At 49.0% G+C, this 21238-nt stretch overlaps 1 protein-coding gene across 3 annotated transcripts in view; it reads left to right on the top strand.

Moving 5' to 3' along the window:
* Positions 1-3141: 3141 nt before the first annotated feature.
* PSD4 (pleckstrin and Sec7 domain containing 4) overlaps positions 3142-21238 on the top strand; it is a 45235-nt gene continuing 27138 nt past the window's right edge. Inside the window, exons 1-3 of one of the 3 annotated variants that reach the window (XM_043468783.1) lie at positions 3142-3280; positions 19714-19829; positions 20645-20715. In XM_043468783.1, coding sequence (XP_043324718.1) covers positions 19742-19829; positions 20645-20715 — 159 coding nt within the window. In that variant the 5' untranslated portion in view covers positions 3142-3280; positions 19714-19741. The remainder of the gene's footprint in view (positions 3281-19713; positions 19830-20644; positions 20716-21238) is intronic. The other 2 variants (XM_043468784.1, XM_043468785.1) reach the window with 2 other exon arrangements.

The raw sequence follows: 21238 nt of genomic DNA, 5'->3' as shown, positions 1-21238 counted from the left end.
AGTGACAAAGGTGAAGGAGAGTTGTCTGTTATTCATAACAAGCAGCTTCCAAAACACCTGAGTTTACGTTAATGAAGTGACTTTTGGAAAGCTCCTATAAATGGGGACTGGCTGCCAGGTGAAACAGTCATGCGACTAGAGGGTTGGAACTTTCAATCCTATCCCCTTGATCTCCAGTGAGCAGAGAGGTGTGGAGATTGAATTTAGTCACCAAAGGTCAGTGGTTTAATCAATCATATGCCTACAAAATAGAACCTCCATAAAAACCCTAAAGAACTGTGTTTGGAGAGCCTATTCAAGCTCTTGAAAGGATGGATTGGTGAACACATCTGTGTACCAGGAGGGTGGTGGGCCTGGGGATGGTATAGAAGCTTTGCACGCTTTCCCATACTTTGTCCTATGTGTCCATTGCATTTGGTTGTTCCTGAGTTCCATCCTTTAAAGAAAACTGGTAGCAGTAAGTCAAGTGATTCTTGAGTTCTGTGGGCCACTCTAGAAATTAACAAGCCTGAGGAGAGGGTCCTGGGAGTCCTTAATTTATAGCCAGCGAGTGAGAAGTACAGGTAACAACCTGGAACTTGTGATTGGCATTTGAAGTGAGGGGAAGCCTCTAGCCTGTGTGTTCTGCAATAACTCTGAGTAGTGTCATAATTAAACTATAGGACATCCTGCTGGTCTGAAGAGTTGGAGAATTGCTTAATATGAGGGGAAACCCCATACATTTGATGTCAGAAGTATTAAGAGTCTAGAGGGAAACAGTTTTCCTTGAGTTAGCAAGGTTTTTTTTTTTTCTTTTAGTGGGTATGTTGTAATTGTTTCTTTTCCTCTCTTTTTGACCATAGTTCATATATTTTACTCACAATATCTACTATTTTTTCCCATTGTTGTATGGTAGATATTGTGAATGATGCATTGTAGATGTTCTGGATTCTTTTATTTTCCTGTGAAGAGTGTCAAATTTTGTTCCAGCAGGAAGTCAAATGACCGGAAACTCACCTTGGTTTGGTAGGGGCTTGGTTTTAGATTTCTCTTGATTTGTCCCTAATCCTAGCATATATTCCTTAATTTTGGAATGCAGTCTTTACTCCTCAAGTGTGTCATTATGAAGTTTCAGTGGACAGTTGAAGCAGCGTTTACAACAGCCAAAATATGGAAGCAACGCAAGTGTCCATCAATAGGTGAATAAAGAACATGTGGGATCACACACACACACACACACACACAATGAAATACTACACAGACATAGATATGAATGAAAGTTTGCCATTTGCAACAACATGGATGGACTTGGAGGGCATCATGCTTACTGAAATAAGTCAGACAGAAAAAGAAAAATACTGCATAATCTCACTTACATGTGGTATCTAAAAAATAAAACAAGCTGGCTAAAATAACAAAAAAGAAACAGACTTGCAGACAGAGAAACAAACTAGTGCTTACCAGTGGGGAAAGGGGAGGGAGGAGGGGGTAAACTACGGGTAGATGATTAAGGAGAACAAACTTCTTTATATAAAATAAGTGAGCTACAAGGATATATTTTACAGCAAAGGGAACATAGCCAATGTTTTATAAGAACTATAAATTGAGCGTAACTTTCAAAAAATGTAAATCACTATGTTGTACACCTGAAACTTACACAGTGTCATAAATCAACTGTACCTCAAAATAATAAAAAATGACAAATAAAGAAACAAAAAAGCCAAGTGTTCACAAAGCAGCTCTAAAACAGCAGGACTTGAGTCCAAACTTCCCAGCAGCAGGCAACGAGCTGTTCAAATTTCTGTCCGGCTCTTGTTATCCTTTGGGTCATGTGGGTTCTTGCCCCATGCATGTTCATTCAGGAGTCAGCCAAGAATTTGAGGGGAGTTTGCAGGCAGTTACCTGTTGCACCTTTTCCCTGTGTGGCTCCCTCCTCTAGGATCTTTCCCCTCAGGGAGTGGCCCCCCACCGCCCAGCACCAGTTTACAGCCTACCGCTCCCCTGCTGGACGGAGAACTTTCTGAGTATTTGGTTCAGGCTTCTATTCCACAGTACCTAGTCGGCGTCTGGCATACAAACGGTAGGTGCACAGTAAACGTTTGTACCATTACCAAACAAATTATTATTAAGTTGTAGGATTGCTGACTTAGCATCAGGTCTGTCATCCAAAAATGACAAAGCAACAGCGTTGCATGGTGACAGACAGCTCCTGTCTGCGTGTCATGGGTCCGGTTACTTCACCTCTGTGCCTCCGTTTCCTTTATAGGGAATGCTTTCTACCTTATAGGGTGATTATAGGATTACGTACTAAGACAGGTAGAGAGCTAGTAGCTGGCATATTGATAAGGCTCATAAATTAAATACTATTTTATAGCTGCTATTGTTGCTTGAAGAGGAACTTCCAATACAGAGGAACTTCCAAGGACTTCCAGGTGGTCCAGTGGTTAAGACTCTGCGCTTCCACTGCAGGCGGTGGGGATCCCCGGTAGGGATCTCACCCCTTGCGGTTAGATGTGGCCAAGGAAGAAAAGAAAGGAGACAGAAAAAAAAAAAAAAAGAAAGGAGACAGAAACGGACTTCTGTTGTCAATCTCTAAGGAAGCTAAAGTATCACTGACTGTACTAGAAGTATGGACTCACTTCGATTTTCACATAGAGGGCCTTCCACAGTTAGAGACAAAAACTAGAGTGGCATATAATGGGGCATTGAAAAATAAGAGACTCCTGCCAATACCACGACCTCTGAGAACATGTTTACTAAGACAAATTCAAGTTTCAAGACACAGCTATTCGTCTTCAAGCCACTGATCCGCTTCAAGCAAGGGAAATTTCACCATAAATCAAGTTATAGACGCTTAATTTCTTGAGCCCAAATAAATACTACAGGATGGGTTTGGAGGGACTCGGATTTGGACCCGGCTCGGGGCCGTGCACACGTCTGAGATTCCGGCTGGTTTCTGGACTGGAGGAGGACACCGGAGCGGGGCTCCAGGCGCCGGCGGCCGGCCCGTCTGGAACATCGCAGGTCGTGCAGGAGGCGCCCGCCCGCCGGGCCGGCCCCGCGCCGCCGCCGTCAGACCAGTCGGACGGCTTCGCGCGCCCCGCCCCGCGCCGCCGGTTCTGCCGCCGCCCTAGTCTCCGCGCCGGAAACCCAGCGCCTCCCGCGAGCCGCGCGCGCGAGCTGGACCGGCCCGGCCCCCCGCGCAGCCGCCGCCCCGCAGCCCCCTAGCCGGCGCCTGGGCTCCGGGCCATGGGGCGCCCGCGCGGGCGGGCGGCCGGAGGAGGAACCCGGCGGGACTCTGGTAAGAGCAGCTGGGGCCCCGCGCCGCCCTCGATGGGGACCGTGTGCCAGTGCACCGGGGCGCCGAGCGGGGGAGCCCCAGTGCAACCGGGGAGAGCGGGAGCGAGTGGGGGTCCTCCGCCTTCAACTTCATCAGGCGGCGGGGCCAGGGGCCGCAGGGGGACAACAGAGCCTGCCTCGGCCTGGGGTGCCATGGCCCCTCTGACCCCCTCCAGCTGGGCGGGGTGCATTTGGGTGCAGGAGGAGTCCTCAAAAGCCTCCAGCGTCTGAGCCGGGCGCCACGGAGGGCCCTACTCCTTATTTCCCATTGGCCTCGGTGGCCCCTGGGGCCTGTGACCCGGTCGGGACCTTCTCTCTGTTTGCTGGGAGCCTGGCCGGCCTGGCAGGCTGTCCGCCTCTCCAGGAGCGCATGGGGATGGAGGAGAAGCCAGCTGTTCCCTATTTGCTTGGGTGCTGGCCCCCCTCTCCTTGGCCCTGCTAGGTGTGTCTGGTCAGAAGACCCTAGAGATTCCTGAGACAGTAAACAGTGTCTGCCCGGCTAACAAACTCTCATTATCCCCCTAGGGTTCTTTCTGGCCTTGCACTTGAGTTTAGCTTCTTTCAGTAAAATAGTGGAGCCAGGACTGTGAGTTCCTTGCAGGTGTTTTTCCCCTGGGCTGCAAGGCTCAGCGCATTGCTAAGTGTGCTCACCCAGACCCCTGTGTCCACGGCCTGCATGCCTGGGTCAGGCGGGCAGCAGCAAAGTGAAAGCTAGGGCAGCCAGGGGCCCCACCTGCCCTTGAACCTCATTAGCCCAGTCCTTCCCCTGGCCCAAGGTTGATTGAATGTAATTAGCCACTAATTGAATGTCTCTGAGCCCCTCTACATGTGAAACACACCAAGGTCAGATTTAGACAGCTGACCCTGCTGAGTGATTCATTCTTTTCTTCCAGATATGGTGTTTCCCTTAGGTGAGGGGTCTGAAGAAGGGTCATTCATTCATTCATCCAAAATTTACTGAGTGCCAACTACTAATGAGACAAGGAGGCACTGAGAATATAGCTGCTCTTATTTACAGGAGTTGTGGGAAAGAGAAAATAAGTAAGCAGATGAATCATATTATTTCAGAGAGTGAGAAGTGCTGTAAAACAAAACAAAGCAGGATGACCATGGGCATGAGCATGCGTGCTCAGTCGAGTCTGACTCTTTGCGACCCCTTGGGCGGTAGCCAGCCAGGCTCCTCTGTCCGTGGCATTCTCTAGGAAAGAATACTGGAGTGGGTTGCCATTTCCTTCTCCAGGAGATCTTCCCAACCCAGGGACTGAGCCCTTGTCTCCTGCATTGGCAGGCGAGTTCTTTACCAGGGAGCCCCCAGGGAAGCTGTCCGACTTGTTGGGAAGTTTAAATCTGAGGCATCGATTTGAGTTTCCCCGGAAGACATATCCTTTTTTTCTCTTTAATATTTATTTATTTATCTGGCTTTGCGGGGTCTTAGTTGCAGCGTGTGAACTCTTAGTTGTGGCATGTGGGATCTAACTTCCCTGACGAGGGATCAAACCCAGGCCCTCTGCATTGGGAGCAAGGAGTCTTAGCCACTGGACCACCAGGGAAATCCCAGAAGACATATTCTTTTGACTCACTTGTTTGTTCATTCATTCGACAAATACTGAGGGCCCACATGTTAGGCACTGTTCTGGGTGTTAAGTATACATCACTGAATAAGACAGTCTTTCCTCTCGTAGAGCTTATTTTCTGGTGGAGAGAAATGGACAGTAACAACACATAGTAACACAGAGATTTGCTCAGTCGTGTCTGACTCTTTGCGACCCCACAGACTGTAGCCTGCCAGGGTCCTCTGTCAATGGAATTCTCCAGGGAAGAATACTAGAGTGGGTTGCCATTCCCTTCTCCAGGGGATCTTCCCGACCCAGGGAACGAACCTGGGCCTCCTGCATTGCAGGCAGATTCTTTACTGTCTGAGCCACCAATGAAGCCCACAGTAACAATAACAGTCATTTTATTGTCATGTCACATAAATGCTATGAACAAAAGCAAAGCAGCGTAAGGGGTGAGAAGGTGATGGGGGCTCCTGGGTTCAATAGGGTGGTCAGGGCAGGCTGTGCTGAGGAGCCAAGTGTAGACAAGACACAGGTATGTGACTCTCTGGGGAAAGAACATTCCAAGCAGGGGGAAAAGTAAGTGCAAAGGCCCGGAGATGTAAAGGAGGCTGGAGCAGACTGGGCATTGCTGAACATGTTAGAGGAATGGGCTCTCATTAGAGGGCGCGGGGTTTAGACTGCTGATCAGAGACATGCAGGAGGGCAGGTGATGCTCTCAGCTGCTGTGACAAAAGATTTACATGCTCCCAAGAAAACTTCCCATGTGGCGCTAGTGGTAAAGAGCTCCCCCTGCCAGTGTAGGAGACATAAGAGATGCTGGTTCTATCCCTGGGTTGGGAAGATGCCTTGTAGAAGGAAATGGCAACCCACTCCAGTATTCTTGCCTGGAGAATCCCATGGACAGAGGAGCCTGGCGGGCTACAGTCCATAGAGTCACAAAGAGTCAGACATGACTAAAGTGACTTTGCATGCACACAAGTAAGAAAACTCAGGGTCGGGCCTGATGGTTTACACTAGCAGGGGAATAGGCAATCACCAGAGATGCAGAGTGTGTCTCTTGGTAGGAGAAGTATCACTTGCTTTTCTTTTTTTTAAATTTAATTTTTAAATTATTTATTTATTTTTTTGGCCATGTCCCTTGGCATGTGGGATCCTAGTACCCCGACCAGGGATTGAACCCTTACCCCCTAAGTTGGAAGCATAGAGTCTTAACCACTGGACCACTCGGGAAATCCCTCACTTGTTTTTCTTACACCCAGCATCCATCAAAAGAACATGGGCTAAAGTGGGAGGTGGACCACAAGTTTTTCAAATCACTAAAGACTGGCTATGGGGAGCAAAACTGTTGCCATCTAGAAAAATTCCAATAATCTTTTACAAAGAATAATCTGATTAGTAGGCTCAAAAGAGAGTCAGGAGAGTATGTTGAGGCATGTACTATATGCTAAGCTCTCCTTTAAGCACCTTATATGCAAACACAGACCAGCCTCACAGCATGTCTGTGAGGTACAGACAACCCCGTTTCACAGATGAGAAAACTGAGGCCAGCAAGAAGCAAGTTGCCCACTTTTCTACACAGCTAATGACTGAAGAAGAATCAGGATTTATAATCATGTGGTGCAGTTTTAGAGCCAAGTGTTCTGAAAGAGAGAGAGAGGCTTTGGCTGAAGGGATGTTTGTTAGGGCTCCAGGGTGTCTCACAGCAGGGGGTTCTTAGAAGACAGCAGGGCTTTTGGGTGCATTCCACCTCTTTTCTTCTTTTTAAGACAATCTTTGTGTGGGTTACAAATTCTTTTAAAAATATTTTGAAAGGTACTACTTGCCTGTTAAAAATTGTTTTTTACAGATGTTTATTCAAACAGCCCTTAAGGAGCACAGAAATCTCTCTTATGGTCCTGTCCTCTGATTCCCAGTCCTCCTCAGAGGCCATTGAGAATGCTTGCGGATAAATGTTCTATTTGTAAATGAGTGTGTCTGAATTGTACTTTTAAAAAAAGTATTTTTAAATTAATTTTATTATTTAATTTTGTCTGCGCTGGGTCTTGGTTGCTGCTGTGGGCTTTTCTCTATTTGCAGCGAGCAGGGCCTACTCTCTAGTTGCGATGCATGGGCTTCTCACTGCGGTGGCTTCTCTTGTTGCAGAATTCAAGCTTCAGTAGTGGGGGCACACCGGAGAAAGCAATGGGACCCCACTCCAGTACTCTTGCCTGGAAAATCCCATGGATGGAGAAGCCTGGTAGGCTTTGGTCCATGGGGTCGCTAAGAGTCGGACACGACTGAGCAACTTCACTTTCACTTTTCACTTTCATGCATTGGAGAAGGAAATGGCAACCCACTCCAGTGTTCTTGCCTGGAGAATCCCAGGGATGGGGGAGCCTGGTAGGCTGCCATCTATGGGGTCACACAGAGTGGGACACGACTGAAGTGACTTAACAGCTTAGCAGCAGCAGTGGTGGCCCACAGACTTAGTTGCAGCGTGTGGGATCTTCCTGGACCAGGGATCGAACCTGGGTCCCATGAATTTGCTGGCAGATTCCTGACCACTGGACCATCACGGAAGTCCTAGATTGTACTTTTGGTTTTTTTTTTAACACAAATAAGAAAACTCAGGTGTGTACCTTTTTTTTTTTTAACTTAATATACTTATTCTGATTTAGGACATAGAGATATACTTCATCTTTTTAAAATAAATATGTTTGTACTGTATTTCTCTAGTCATTCCTTTATGGTCTTCTAAATTGTTTTTCCTATTTTTGTTAGTTTGCTGTGGTAGACAAGTATGCATTTGGATACTTGTACCTACATCGGGCTTCCTAGGTGGCACTAGTGGTAAAGAACCCATCTGCCCGTGCACGAGACACAAGAGACGCAGGTTTGCTCCCTGCATCAGGAAGATTCCCTGGAGGAGGGCATGGCAACCCACTCCAGTATTCTTGCCTGGAGAATCCCACGGACAGAGGAGCCTGGTGGGCTACAGTCCATGGGGTCACAAAGAGTCGGACACAGGACTGAAGTGACTTAGCGCACATGCATGTACCTACATCTTCGCTCACTCTGTGACTTTCCGCAGGGGAAATCCATAAACATGTAACTACTGATTGAAAAGCTCTGTGTAGTTTAGATTTACAGTGATGCTGCCAGCCTGCAGCTACACTGAAGCCCCAGTCTGACTTACTGCTTCCGGGATTGCTTGTTTGTGTTGGCATGGTCCTGCAGACTTGGGCATCACGTTGTCATTTTTAATAGGTATTTCTTTATTGTGAGCGATGTTATGAGTCTCCTGTATTTTTTAAGCCCTTTGTCTTTCTCTTTCTGTTCATGTCCTTGGCCTCTGGTTTAACTTGGATTTTTGTCTTCATGTTGTTGTTTTTGAATTCTGAGGGAATTATAAGGGATCTTATTATGATTTCCTCTTTATCCCTCATCACTGACTGCCCTTCAGCATCTTCCTTTTGTGCACAGCAGCTACTCTGATATATTTATGATATGTTTATCCTGGGATCCAGACTGTTTTAGAGAAATATATGGTGTTGATTTATATATGCATGTAATTTAAACTTACAGACGTTGTATTGTGCTACAAATCTGGATCTTACTTTGAAACCCAATGCTGTTTTTCAAGATTTATCTGGCTGGTGTCTGGACACTTGGTTTATTGCTTCTGATTGTTGTACTGCATCCCATGGTTGGAATTACGAAATTATCGTATCCATTGACTCTTTTTTTTAATTAGTTTATTTTTAAGTTGAAGGATAATTGCTTTACAGAATTTTGTTGTTTTCTGTCATACCTCAACATGAATCAGCCATAGGTATACATATATCCCCTCCTTTCTGAACATCCCTCCCACCTCCCTCCCCATCCCACCCATCTAGGTTGATACAGAGCCCCTGTTTGAATTCCCTGAGACATACAGCAAATTCCCCTTGGCTCTCTGTTTTACATATGAAAATATAAGTTTCCATGTTACTCTCTTTCCATGTTACATCTCACCCTCTCCTCCCCCTCCCTATGTCCATAATCTGTTCTCTATGTCTGTTTCTCCATTGCTGCCTTGTAAATAAATTCATCAGTACCATCTTTCTAGATTCCATATATATGCATTAGTATATGACATTTATTTTTCTCTTTCTGACTTCACGCTGTATAATGGGCTCTAGGTTCATCTACCTCATTAGAACTGACTCAAATGTGTTCCTTTTTTATGGCTGAGTAATATTCCATTGTGTATATGTACCACAACTTCTTTATCCATTCATCTGTCGATGGACATCTAGCTTGCTTCCATGTTCTAGCTGTTGTAGAGTGCTGCAGTGAACATTGGGGTACATGTGTCTTTTTCAATTTTGGTTTCCTCAGGGTATATGCCTAAGAGTGGGATTGCTGGGTAATATGGTGGTTTTGTTCCTAATTCTTTAAGGAATCTCCATACTGTCTTCCATAGAGGCTGTATCAATTTACATTCCCACCAACAGGGCAGGAGAGTTCCCTTTTCTCCACACCCTCTCCAGCATTTATTGTTTGTAGACTTTTTGATAATGGCCATTCTGAGGTGATATCTCATTGTAGTTTTGATTTGCATTTCTCTAATGATTAGCAACACTGAGCATCTTTTCATGTGTTTGTTAGCCATCTGTATGTCTTCTTTGGAGAAATGTCTGTTTAGGTCTTTTTCCCACTTTTTGATTGGGTTGTTTGTTTTTCTGGTATTGAGTTGTATGGGCTGCTTGTATATTTTGGAAATTAATCCTTTGTCAGTTGCTTCATTTGCTGTTATTTTCTCCCATTCTGAGGGTTGTCTTTTCACCTTGTTTATAGTTTCCTTTGCTGTGCATCAGCTTTTAAGTTTAACTAGGTCCCACTTGTTTACTTTTGTTTTTATTTCCATTACTCTAGGAGGTGGTCATAGAGGGTCTTGCTTTGATTTATGTCATCGAGTATAACCACTGATTCTTATTGGCTTGGTCTAGAAAGTTTTTTGGGAGAAATGGCATGATGGGGGTGAGCCTTGGCGGATGAAGAGGATTGGCTGGGAGGAAAGGAGGATGGGGAAGGGAAGTAGAGCTGACCAGGAGCCCAGCTTGAGGACACGCCAACGTGTGAAAGTTCCAAGAATGTTCAGGGGAGCCCCATAGACTGGGGGTGTGGCTCAGGGTGGGCGTGTGTGGTCCCAGGAGAGGCTGGGGGAGGATCTCAAATGCCTGTGTTGGGCTTTCCCTAAAGGCAACGGGGAGAAGCAGTGGGCTAGGGGTCAATCAGGAAGGATTTTCAAGAGCAGGGGTGGTCTCCTGAAGGAGAATTGGGACTGTGGACGTGAACCTGGGAAGCAGGGGAGGTCCTGGGGTTCTCCAGGTAAGGGAGGAATGGTGGGGCTGCCGGGCAGGGAGAACCAGCAGGACTGGGCGCCGGAGGCATGAAGGGTGCCTGCTCACCTGGGGAAACCAGGCAGATGGGTTGTCACTGACAGGACCGAGGGCAGGCCTGGGCACAGGGGTGGGGAGGTGCACTCACGGGCATGTGGACAGGCTGTCAGGCACCTAATCATTCTGAAGTCCTGCTCACCTACCTAGAGTGTTCTCGTTGATAGTTAGGACTGCAGGCTGGGGAGTGTTCCTGACCCTTCAGTGAGTGGGTAGGAGGTGAACATGTTAGAATGGGTAGGTCATCATGTGCCGTTGTTATTGTTTAGTTGCAAGTTGTGTCCGACTCTGTGACCCCATGGACTATAGCCTGCCAGGCTTCTCATGGAAGTCCATGAGAAATCCATGGGATTTCACCTGCAAGAATACTGGAGTGGATTGCCATTTCGTTCTCCAGAAGACCTTCCCAATGCAGGGATTGAACTCAGGTCTCCTACACTACAGGCAGATTCTTTACCATCTGAATTTCCAGGGAAGCCCCCAAGGGCAGAAGAGGCCCCTCTAGAACAAAGCCCTGGGCAGGCATGCAGGGAGATGTAGATGGAGAGGCTGGACCAACAAGGAGGCATGGATGCCCTTTGGAACTCTGCCCTCTGCTGGCTCCACAGCCTCGGGGATGCATCCTCTCATCATGGAAAGCTGGTCAGGGGACGGCCAACAAGGGCTCCCTACCTTCCAGGTGTCTCTCCGTGGATCCTTGAAGCATGCATGGAAGGGCTGAGGCAGACAGGAGGGAAAGGACCTCAGGAAGCACAGGTGTGCCGGCTCTCTCCCTGGGGAGGAGCTCCGGGCCCTAGCACTGTTCCAGCTGGAAGTTGCCAAGCCAGACAGGCTGCCCCCTCTGTCCCCGTGGGCAACTGTTGATAGACATGATCATCTCCAGCTGGCATGTAGAGGGCACTGGGGAGCCCATGGCTTTGTTGCTCTGGGCAGGCTTAAGTGTGGGCACCTCCAGGGGATCACTGACCTTTCGGGGGGCCCCAGGAAATGCCTTGCTCTTTTTGTCTCCCTTCTTCACTATGTCAGAGCATATCTGTTCCTTTAGGTAACACAAGAAGAGCCTTGGTTTTCTGCCAGTTGTGCATCTGAATTGAATTCTATGCTCATCAATCAATGATGGATGAAGGCCAGTTAGCATTATAAGGAGTATCCCAGTTCTTTCTCCCAAAGAGTAACTGCCTGAAAGGTTGAACTCAGCCGTATAAAAATTGTCTACTCGTCCACATAGTTTGTCATGATTTCTGGCATGAGAATTTTCCACCTATACTATTTCATTTAACATTTTTTCCCGAGTGCATGCAGTTTGAAAAATCAATGTGAAGTAGGCATAATTTACTTTAGTGTGGTCCTTAGCAACAGTATCTGTGAAATTATGACTTTTTACTGCATATTCAAGTACATTCTTAACTATTAAAAATGTTTATTATGTATACCATATGCCTACTTAGGCAAATACAGCTTTAGATTGGTGGATTCATGGAGGAGATAATCTTTACGATGTGAACTGAAGTGAAAGTTGCTCAGTCCTGTCTGACTCTTTGCAACCCCATGGACTATATAGTCCATGGAATTCTCCAGGCCAGAATACTGGAGTGGGTTGCCTTCCTCTTTTCCAGGGGATCTTCCCAACCCAGGGATCGAACCCAGGTCTCCTGCATTGCAGGCAGATTCTTTACCAGCTGAGCCACAAGGGAAGCCCAAGAATACTGGAGTGAGTGGGTAGCCTATCCCTTCGCCAGCGGATCTTCCTGACCCAGGAACAATGTGGGAGAGGGGGAAAAGAAAAACTTTACCCTCTAACGGGGCTTTCCAGGTGGCTTGGTGGTAAAGAATCTGCCTGCCAAGCAGGAGATGCCAGTTTGATCCCTGGGTCAGGAAAATCACGGAGAAGGAAATGGCAACCCACTCCAGTATTCTTGCCAGGAAAATCCCATGCATAGCGGAGCCTGGTGGGCTATAGTCCATAGGGTCACAGAAGAGTCAGACACGACTTAGTGACTAAACAACAACAACCCTCTAAGATGTTGTCACTGGTACCTGTGAATTAAACTGACAGATGATTAACAATAAAAAAAAGTTTTATTGGCCTGCACATAGGAGTCAATCTAAGTAGCTGGCTTGTGAAAGGGCTGCAAAGAGTCAGACATGACTGAGCGACTTTCACTTTTCACTTGTTAAAGGGTTAAATGCTTATATACCTAAATTAGTAGCGGAAAGGGACGAGGGAGAAAAAGGCTTCTAGGGGAAGAACAAATAGGTTTCTTTTCGTAAGACTAGTGGATTTTTAGAACACATGAAATGAGAAAATAGGGATAGTGTTGGTCTTTATAGGTAAGACTGTTTTTTTCAGTCTCCTTCTGGGCCATAAATCTCTCCTGGAGAAGGGAGGTGGGATAGATTTTATTCAGTTCTTCTTTCTGGGAGTAGGTTTGCCCTGCAGAAGGAATTTATGGCAACCTTATTTCTCAAAAGTTGCTGCTTTTAGTCTGATAAGTTAAGCTCTGAGACGGTTTCTTACTGTATCTGTTAGATCTCAAATGTCTTCATCTTAAACTCTGTATCAGTTCTGGGGCCCCAGGTAGGTCCCTACACCAGCATCAGAGAAGTCACCCTGCAGCCAATTGAGAGGTGGTAACAGTGAGGGGGCCCCATACAGATCCTCTCAGGCTCACCTCCATCCCACACAAGTCCCCCACTGGCAACCAGAGCGGGTAAGGAATGTTGGCAAAGAAACTCCCAGCCTTTAAAGTGAGCAGAGAAATTAAATATTTCTCTGTAATTTAATACAACCAATTTATTTTTGCTAATGACAAACATCATGCATATTTATTCTTGTTTTTCTTCCATTGCTAAGTCATGTCCAACTTTGCAACCCCACGGACTGCAGCACGCCAGGCTTCCCTGTCCTTCACCATCTCCCAGGGTTTGCTAGAACTCATGTTCATTGAGTCGGTGATGCCATCCAACCATCTCATCCTCTTGTCGCCCTCTTCCCCTCCTGCCTTCAATCTTTCCCAGCATCAGGGTCTTTTCCAGTGAGTCAGTTCTTCACATCAGGTGGCCAAAGTATTGGAGCTTCAGCTTCAACATCAGTCCTTGCAATGAATATTCAGGGTTGATTTCCTTTAGGATTGACAGGTTTGATTGCCTTGCTATCCAAGGGACTCTCAAGAGTCTTCTCTAGCACCACAGTTTTAAAGCATCAGCACTCAGCCTTCTTTTGGTTCAACTCTTACTTCCATACATGACTACTGGAAATACCATAGCTTTGACTGTATTGTTTTATTTTTTAATTTGAACCTACCACTCAGCATGTGGGATCTTAGCTCTCTGACCGGGGATCAAACCCTCTCCCCCTGCATTAAAAAAAGCACAGAATCTTAACCACTGGACCACCAGGGAAGTCCATCCCTATTTATTTTTGACAGCAGGTACACACACCACACACACACACACACACACACAAGCCATAAAGAACTTAAAATCCTGTATATTGTTACCACACAGAGATTGCCACTATCAACCAGTGTTTTAGTATTTCATTGCCTAGGTACATACATTTTTGAAAAATGAGACTGTGCCAAATATATAATCAAGTTCCTTACTTAATAATATGCTGTGAGAATCTTTCCACTTCATGAAATGCTTTTCAAAAGCAAGATAGTTAAAGGTGCTGGGGTTCACCCTATGACTCTATGGTTGTCCCATAATTTATCTGTTTCCTGATTATGGATGTTGAAGTTGTGAGCATTTTTCCTTTTATAGTATCTTGTTGTTCGGTCGCTAAGTTGTTTTGGACTCATTGTGACCCCTTGGGGCTGTAGTCTACTAGGCGCCTCTTTTCATGGGATTTTCCAGGCAAGAATACTGGAGTGGGTTGCTATTTCCTTCTCCAGGAGATCTTCCCAGATCAGGGATAGAACCTGTGTCTCCTTCATTGGCAGGCGGATTCTTTACCACTGAGTCTATCTTAAGGCATATATATTTAGACAGATGTTTGTAAGCATCATCTGGGTACCAAGGGGGCTCGAGGACAGAGGTGAATACCTGTGGACCCTACTTTCTGGCTACCTCAATGGACCTGTGATAAGTGGCTACATGGAAAATGCTAATCTGAAAGCATGGGGCAGCACTAGGAGAGAGCAGCTGGGGCCAGACTCTCATGGAAGAAAAGTTCCAGGAATTGGTGGCCTGGACACCTGTCCCCAGGCCGGGAAGGGACACCTCACAAAGTTATTGTACCCAGCACTCGATTGGGCAACCAAGTCCAGGAGATAGAAGCTTGTCACTCATTTTTGTAATAATCACTTCCTGCCCTTCCCCAGGAAATCAAGGGCAGCCTTGGTGTCCACGTGTGTAGTGTGGTTTTTGATGGTGTTACCGCTGGCCTCTGCCCCCTGTCCTCATTGCCCTGCTCAGGGATACCTCCCTCTCCCAGTCTAAGACCACAGGTGTTAGGGAGGGACCCCGGGGAACCCCGTCCCTAGACCCCGTCATGGACTTGGTCCCTAGAAGCCCTCCACCTGGACCTCCCTCCCAGCTCTCTGCTCTGATCGCTGGGGAACCTGCAGTCTGCTTGGCCGGTGGGGCTGTCATCATCTAGTCTGTCAGAGGATTGTTTAGGAAGACAGGCGTCCTCCTGTCTGTCTCCCTGAGGGCCCAGGCTCTTGAGGGCCTGAGGGCTAGGAGGGCAAAGGGCATTTTATGGAGGAAGGAGCACGTGGCTGCCTCACTCCCAGGGCTCCTTGAAGAACAAAATCTCTACAGAGACAACCGGGACATGTGGCCCAAATGAGGTGTCTCTGGCCTCAGCTCTCCCTCTGCCTGATAGCTAGATACCCCCAGAAGGATGGTAGTGAGCTCCATCAGCATCGGAGTTTTCCTAAGGTCTGCTTTGTTAAAAATGAATTCGTGGCTTTGCTGGTGGCTCAGTGGTAAAGAATCCACCTGCCAGTGCAGGAGACATGGGTTTGATCTTTGATCCGGGAAGATCCCACCTGCCGTGGAGCAATTAAGCCTGTGCGCCATGACTACTGAGCCTGTGCTCTAGAGCCTGCGCACTGCAGCAAGAGAAGCCACCACAGTGAGAAGCCTGCCCATTGCAACTAGAAAGTAAGCCCCGCTCACGGCAACTAGAGAAAGCCCGTGCAGCAGCGAAGACCCAGCACAGCCAAAAACAAACAAGTAAAATTATTTTTTTAAAAGATGAGTTCAAACTGGGCTGTCCGTGGCCCTGGGTTTGCTTGGAAAGAAGCCTCGGTCCTTCATATGAGTGGTGTGTGAATGGCAGTAGGGTATAGCAGAAAGTGAATTTGGTTTGGCAGTCCTGGGCTCAATTTCAGCCGGAGTGGCTACTCTGACCCTTGGTCACCTCATCTGTTCTGTGGCATGGGGCTCATGACACCCCACCCCCACCCTAGACTCTAGAGTTTGGAGTTACTGGTTGTAAAAGGCCTGATGAATGTCAGCACCTAGGGGCCCGCTGTGAAAGGTTGTCAGAAGTCTGGTGTCCGTTTCCTCTGTCCTCTCACTTTCTGCCTCTCAGGAGGGTGGGCTGTGTGCTGAAAGCCCCAGAGCTCCTTTCCTGGAAGGTGAGCTCCACTCCCCAACCTGCGCTCGGTCTGTGAGACGCCGCCTCCCCACCTGCACGCAGCAGCTTCCTCTGCGGGCAAACAGGAAGCCGCTCACATTGGGGGAGGCAGGAAGGGGCTGCCTGCCCCTGGGCTGTGGTCAGGTCAGCAGACTGCGCATCTGCTGGGCCCAGGGGAGGGGGACAGTGGGCTGGGACCCCCAGAAGGGGGAGGGGGCATAAAAGATCAAAGCCCATCTCTGGCAGGGCTCTGGGGCAGAAGCCAGTTTGCCTTCCCCTTCTCACCCTGAGCCACACACCCTGTGAGCAGAAGGCCCTCCTTGGCTGTCCAGCTCTAGTTCCTTGCATCTTGGGAAGGAGGTGAAAGTTCTAGGAGATGGAACAGAGCTGATGGGTGCAGGAGTCTCTTCTTGGAGTTTCCTCTAAGCAGGAACCACCCCCTGGCCACATCCCAGAACCCCACCAAACACACACACCAAACACATACAAGACCGGCTGAGAGGAGAGGGAGAGGCAGACCCCATTTCCCACAGTGTCGCTTGATGTGATCGAGGGACTGAGGATGAGCAGCATTGACTCCTTCATTCATCAGAAGGTCTTGGAGCAGTTATGAGCCCGGCCCCCACCAGTTGCACAACCTGGGTGGTGATAGAGGCGAGTGGACCAGTCCTCGCCCTTGAGAAGTTGACAGTCAGGGGGATGGTGGGAGATTCAGAAATACACAGAGGAGGCTGGTCACTGGCACCTGGCTTGACCAACAGCACCTCAGCCCAGCATGCCGAGGGGCCCGGGGATGGTGCAGAGCTGGGACTGGAGGGGGTGGACCCTGGTCCTTGGCTTCTGATCAGTCCTCACCTCCTGGTCGCCCCCATCATGTCTTCACCCCCACCCCCAGCTTGTCTGTGACCTCCTCGTGGGCCTCATCCGATGGTCACCTTGCTCCTTATCTTCCTCCGCTTTCTAGCAGCGTTTGACACAGCCGACCACTTCCTCCTTCTGAAGTTGTCTGCCTCCTCTCTTGTCTTTGATGACAACACACCCTCTCATTCTCACCTCCCTGACAGCCCCTGCTCGCTCTCTTCTGCAGGCGTCTCCTGGGGGGGCTCTGCCGACCCCTAATGTGGGTGCCTTCCTGCTGGTCACACACGTGCTCCTTTCTCTACCCCAGCCCCTCCCATCCACTCTAGGTACCAGCCACTCCTGCTTGAGTAGTTCACAGATATCTCAAACCTAATATGTAAAGATTGAAACCCTTGATTTTCTCCCCTGAGCCTCATCTCCCCAGTTCTTTCCCATCTCCACAAAAATTCCCACCCCTTGAAGTTGCTCAAGCCAGAACTCTAAAAGTCACCCTTGACTTCTATCTCTCACCACTTTTGTGGCAGATTCTACCAGGCATCCCTGCTGTAGATCCCACATCCTCCGTCTTCCTTCTGTGCCCTTTCTGACCCCCTTCCAAGCCACTGTCCCGCCTCCCCTGGACTGTCACAGAGCCCTTCCCTGACCTCACTGAGCACTTCCACTGTCTCTTTTCCATGCAGTGCCAGGTGATCTGAAAAATAAATACACCTGTCACTTCCTTGCTTTACCCCTGGGGACCCTGTGGGATCCGGCCCATCCACCTCTCCCACCCTCCCACACTGTCTGGCTCTCTGTTCCCTTCACTCCTGGAGACCTTGCCAGTCTCGGTAAGAAACTAGACATGCAGTTTCATCTTCCTAAAATGCCCACCCCACGCTCTCTCTTCACATCCTGGCTCCTCTTCATTGGGATATGATGCCCCTGGTTTCCCCTCGCAGTGAGCCCCCCAGCCCCAATCACTTTCTTCTCTCCCTGCCTGTTCCCCTGCCAGCACTCCTCCCAGTTTATAATCACATGTTGATTACTTCTTGTTTATTTTCTGTCACTAGATTGGAAGCTCCTGAGGACAGAAGTCCTGTGTTTGTTTGTTTTTTAATATTTATTGATTTGGCTCTGCCAGGTCTTAGTTGTAGCACATGGGATCTTTTGAATTCTTAGTTGTGGCATGTGGGATCAAGTTCCCTGACCAGGGATGAACCCAGGCCCCTTAATTGGGAGCCACTGGACCACCAGGGAAACCCTGGGGATCCTGTGTTTTATCCCTGACCGTCAGCGGCTTCTCACATTGAGACAGCATAGAGTTGGTGCTGGCCATATTCCAGACACCCTGTGAGGGTGGAGGCCTGAGGGTTGGCATTAGGATTGGCCTGAGGGAGGGCTGGCATTTAGGCCAAGGTGACTTCAGTTTCTGTCACCTGGCTGGGAATAAGAATCCCCCATACAGAGGAGAAGCAGCTTAGAGGAGGTAAGGAACCAGGTTTGCATTGCACTGAGCTTGAAATAAGCCTGCTCATCGAAAAAGCAAGAGAGTTCCAGAAAAACGTCTATTTCTGCTTTATTGACTATGCCAAAGCCTTCGACTGTATGGATCACAATAAACTGTGGAAAATTTCTGAAAGAGATGGGAATACCAGACCACCTGACCTGCCTCTTGAGAAACCTATATGCAGGTCAGGAGGCAACAGTTAGAATTGGACATGGAACAACAGACTGGTTCCAAATAGGAAAAGAAGTACATCAAGGCTGTATATTGTCACCCTGCTTATTTAACTTATATGCAGAGTACATCATGAGAAACGCTGGGCTGGAAGAAGCACAAGCTGGAATCAAGATTGCCGGGAGAAATGTCAATAACCTCAGATATGCAGATCACACCACCCTTATGGAAGAAAGTGAAGAGGAACTAGAAAGCCTCTTGATGAAAGTGAAAGAGGAGAGTGAAAAAGTTGGCTTGAAGCTCAACATTCAGAAAACTAAGATCATGGCATCTGGTCCCATCACTTCATGGGAAATAGATGGGGAAACAGTGGAAACAGTGGCAGACTTTATTTTTGGGGGCTCCAAAATCACTGCAGATGGTGATTGCAGCCATGAAATTAAAAGACACTTACTCCTTGGAAGGAAAGTTATGACCAACCTAGATAGCATATTAGAAAACAGAGACATTACTTTCCCAACAAAGGTCCGTCTAGTCAAGGCTATGGTTTTTCCAGTGGTCATGTATGGATGTGAAACTTGGACTGTGAAGAAAGCTGAGCACTGAAAAATTGATGCTTTTGAACTGTGGTGTTGGAGAAGACTCTTGAGAGTCCCTTGGACTGCAAGGAGATCCAACCAGTCCATCCTAAAGAAGATCAGTCCTGGGTGTTCATTGGAAGGACTGATGTTGAAGCTGAAACTCCAATACTTTGGCCCCCTCATGCAAAGAGTTGACTCATTGGAAAAGACCCTGATGCTGGGAGGGATTGGGGGCAGGAGAAGGGGATGACAGAGGATGAGATGGTTGGATGGCATCACCGACTCAATGGACATGGGTTTGAGTAAACTCCGGGAGTTGGTGATGGACAGGGAGGCCTGATGTGCTGCAATTCATGGGATCGCAAAGAGTCAGACACGACTGGGCCACTAAACTGACTGACTGACTGACCTAGCATTGCAGCCCCAGAAATGGAACCCATCAAGATGTGTTTGGATATGTCAGTGTTATAACACCACACCTGATGAACTCTTATAGAATGAGTGTTCCCTTCTTCTGCCTCCCCCTTTACTGATGACCTGGAGGCCCAAGTTTGAATTGGAACCCTCAGCCATCACCGTATATGGCAGCAGAGCCCACCCCCAGCCTTTAGCCCCTTCCTTCTCTCTTCCCCGCCCTGGCTTAATACGGCATGTGCATAGAGGGACGTGACCAGCCCCCAAGCCCAGGCCATGTTCACCTCTTGACTATCTCTCTGCCTCCCTCCAGGTCTCGGGCTGCACAGAGCAGTGATGCAATGTCCAAAGAGGGTAGAGACCCTGTGAGTCCAGGAAGCAGAGTGTCCAGGACACCAAGGTGTCCAGGGTGTGATGCAGAAAGGCCAGGTAGGCGTGTCCCTATGGACTCCTTGCTCTGTGTGTGTGTGTGTGTGTGTGTGTGTGTGTGTGGTGTGTGTGTTGGGGGGTGCAGCTGGAGTCATGCCCTCTGTGCTGTGGGCCAGGCTAGCCTGGGTCTGAAGCCCTTGATTGTGGGTCTTTTTAAAAAAAAAAAATTAATTATTTTTGGCTGCAGTGGGTATTGTTGCTTCCCAAGGGCTTTCTCTAGTTGCCACTAGTGAGGGCTACTCTCTTCTTATGGAGCACCGGCTGGAGGAACGTGGCCTCAGTAGTTCTGGTGGGCAGGCTTAAGGCACTTAGCCCCAAGGCACGTAGGATCTTCCCGGACCAGGGATCGAACCTGCATTGGCAGGCAGATCCTTTACCATTGAGCCACCTGGGAAGCCCCTCTGTTAAGACCTAGCCACACATAAATCGAGGGAAAAAGAAAAGTTGGCAGCCCCAGGGCCCTCCTGAGTCCCACTGGGTGCCGTGCAAGGAACCGAGAGCTGGGCAGAGATGAGAACCTGGTGACAGAACCGCAGGGTGGAGGGTGGGGTGTGCTCACAGCCCAGGGCACTGCGTCTTCCTCTTTTTCTCTCCCAGGCCCTGACTCTGGGCTGTGCAGAGGGTGGGGGTCCCCAGGAGCAGGGGGCTGGCGGCCAGAGGCACTGAGCCTGGGAGCAGGGTCTCTCACATTGGGGCAGGAAGTTTGAGGTGCAGAGCAGCTGGGGAGCCCCAGAGGCCGGAGGGGGGCAGGGAGGGTGAGTGTGGTGAGGGGAGCGGAAGTCGGAAGCCGCTGCCGCCACGTTCACCGTTCACAGGGCGGGCGGACCGGGCGGCAGGATCGCTCCGGGGGAGCCAGGGCCACGCATCCCTTCCCAGTCCTCTGGAGGTGAGCAAGGTGGGCCTGCGTGGGGTGGGGGCGGAGGGTGCAGGGAGTCATGCGCGAACCCTAGAGGGGCAGGTGGGCAGGAAGGAGGGCCCTGAAGGCCTGTGCATCTGCCGTGAGCCCGGCCCCGGGCCGCAGCCCCATCCTTCTCCTTCCTCCTCTCCATCAACCAGCCGCCTCCCAATCTAGCCCTTTCCCTGAATCCTGCTGTGGTTCCCACTTACTCCAGCCTCCCAGGGAGACCCTTCCTGAATCTTCTGTAGCCTCCCTGGGTCCCTGGTGACTGGTGCCCGGTGGGGGTTAATGAGGCTAGAGGCCCCAAATGACCCCTCAACCCTGGAGAGAAGGAAACCATTTGGGCTGGGGCTTTGGGGTGGGGGCAGCTTTGGGTGTGGTCATCGTAGGAGCTCTGACTTGGGTCGCCCAGCCCCGCATTGCCTTCAGGCCCCCCACAACAAGGCAAGGTTAGGGGGAGGGGAGGGGGCCCAACTTGCTGGCTTGCCCTGGCAGCGCGAATTTAGGCTTA

Source organism: Cervus canadensis, chromosome 5 (assembly GCF_019320065.1).
Source record: "Cervus canadensis isolate Bull #8, Minnesota chromosome 5, ASM1932006v1, whole genome shotgun sequence".
Lineage (NCBI taxonomy): Eukaryota > Metazoa > Chordata > Mammalia > Artiodactyla > Cervidae > Cervus > Cervus canadensis.
Note: the sequence above shows the minus strand (reverse complement) of the source record. Positions and strands in the feature narration are given on the sequence as shown.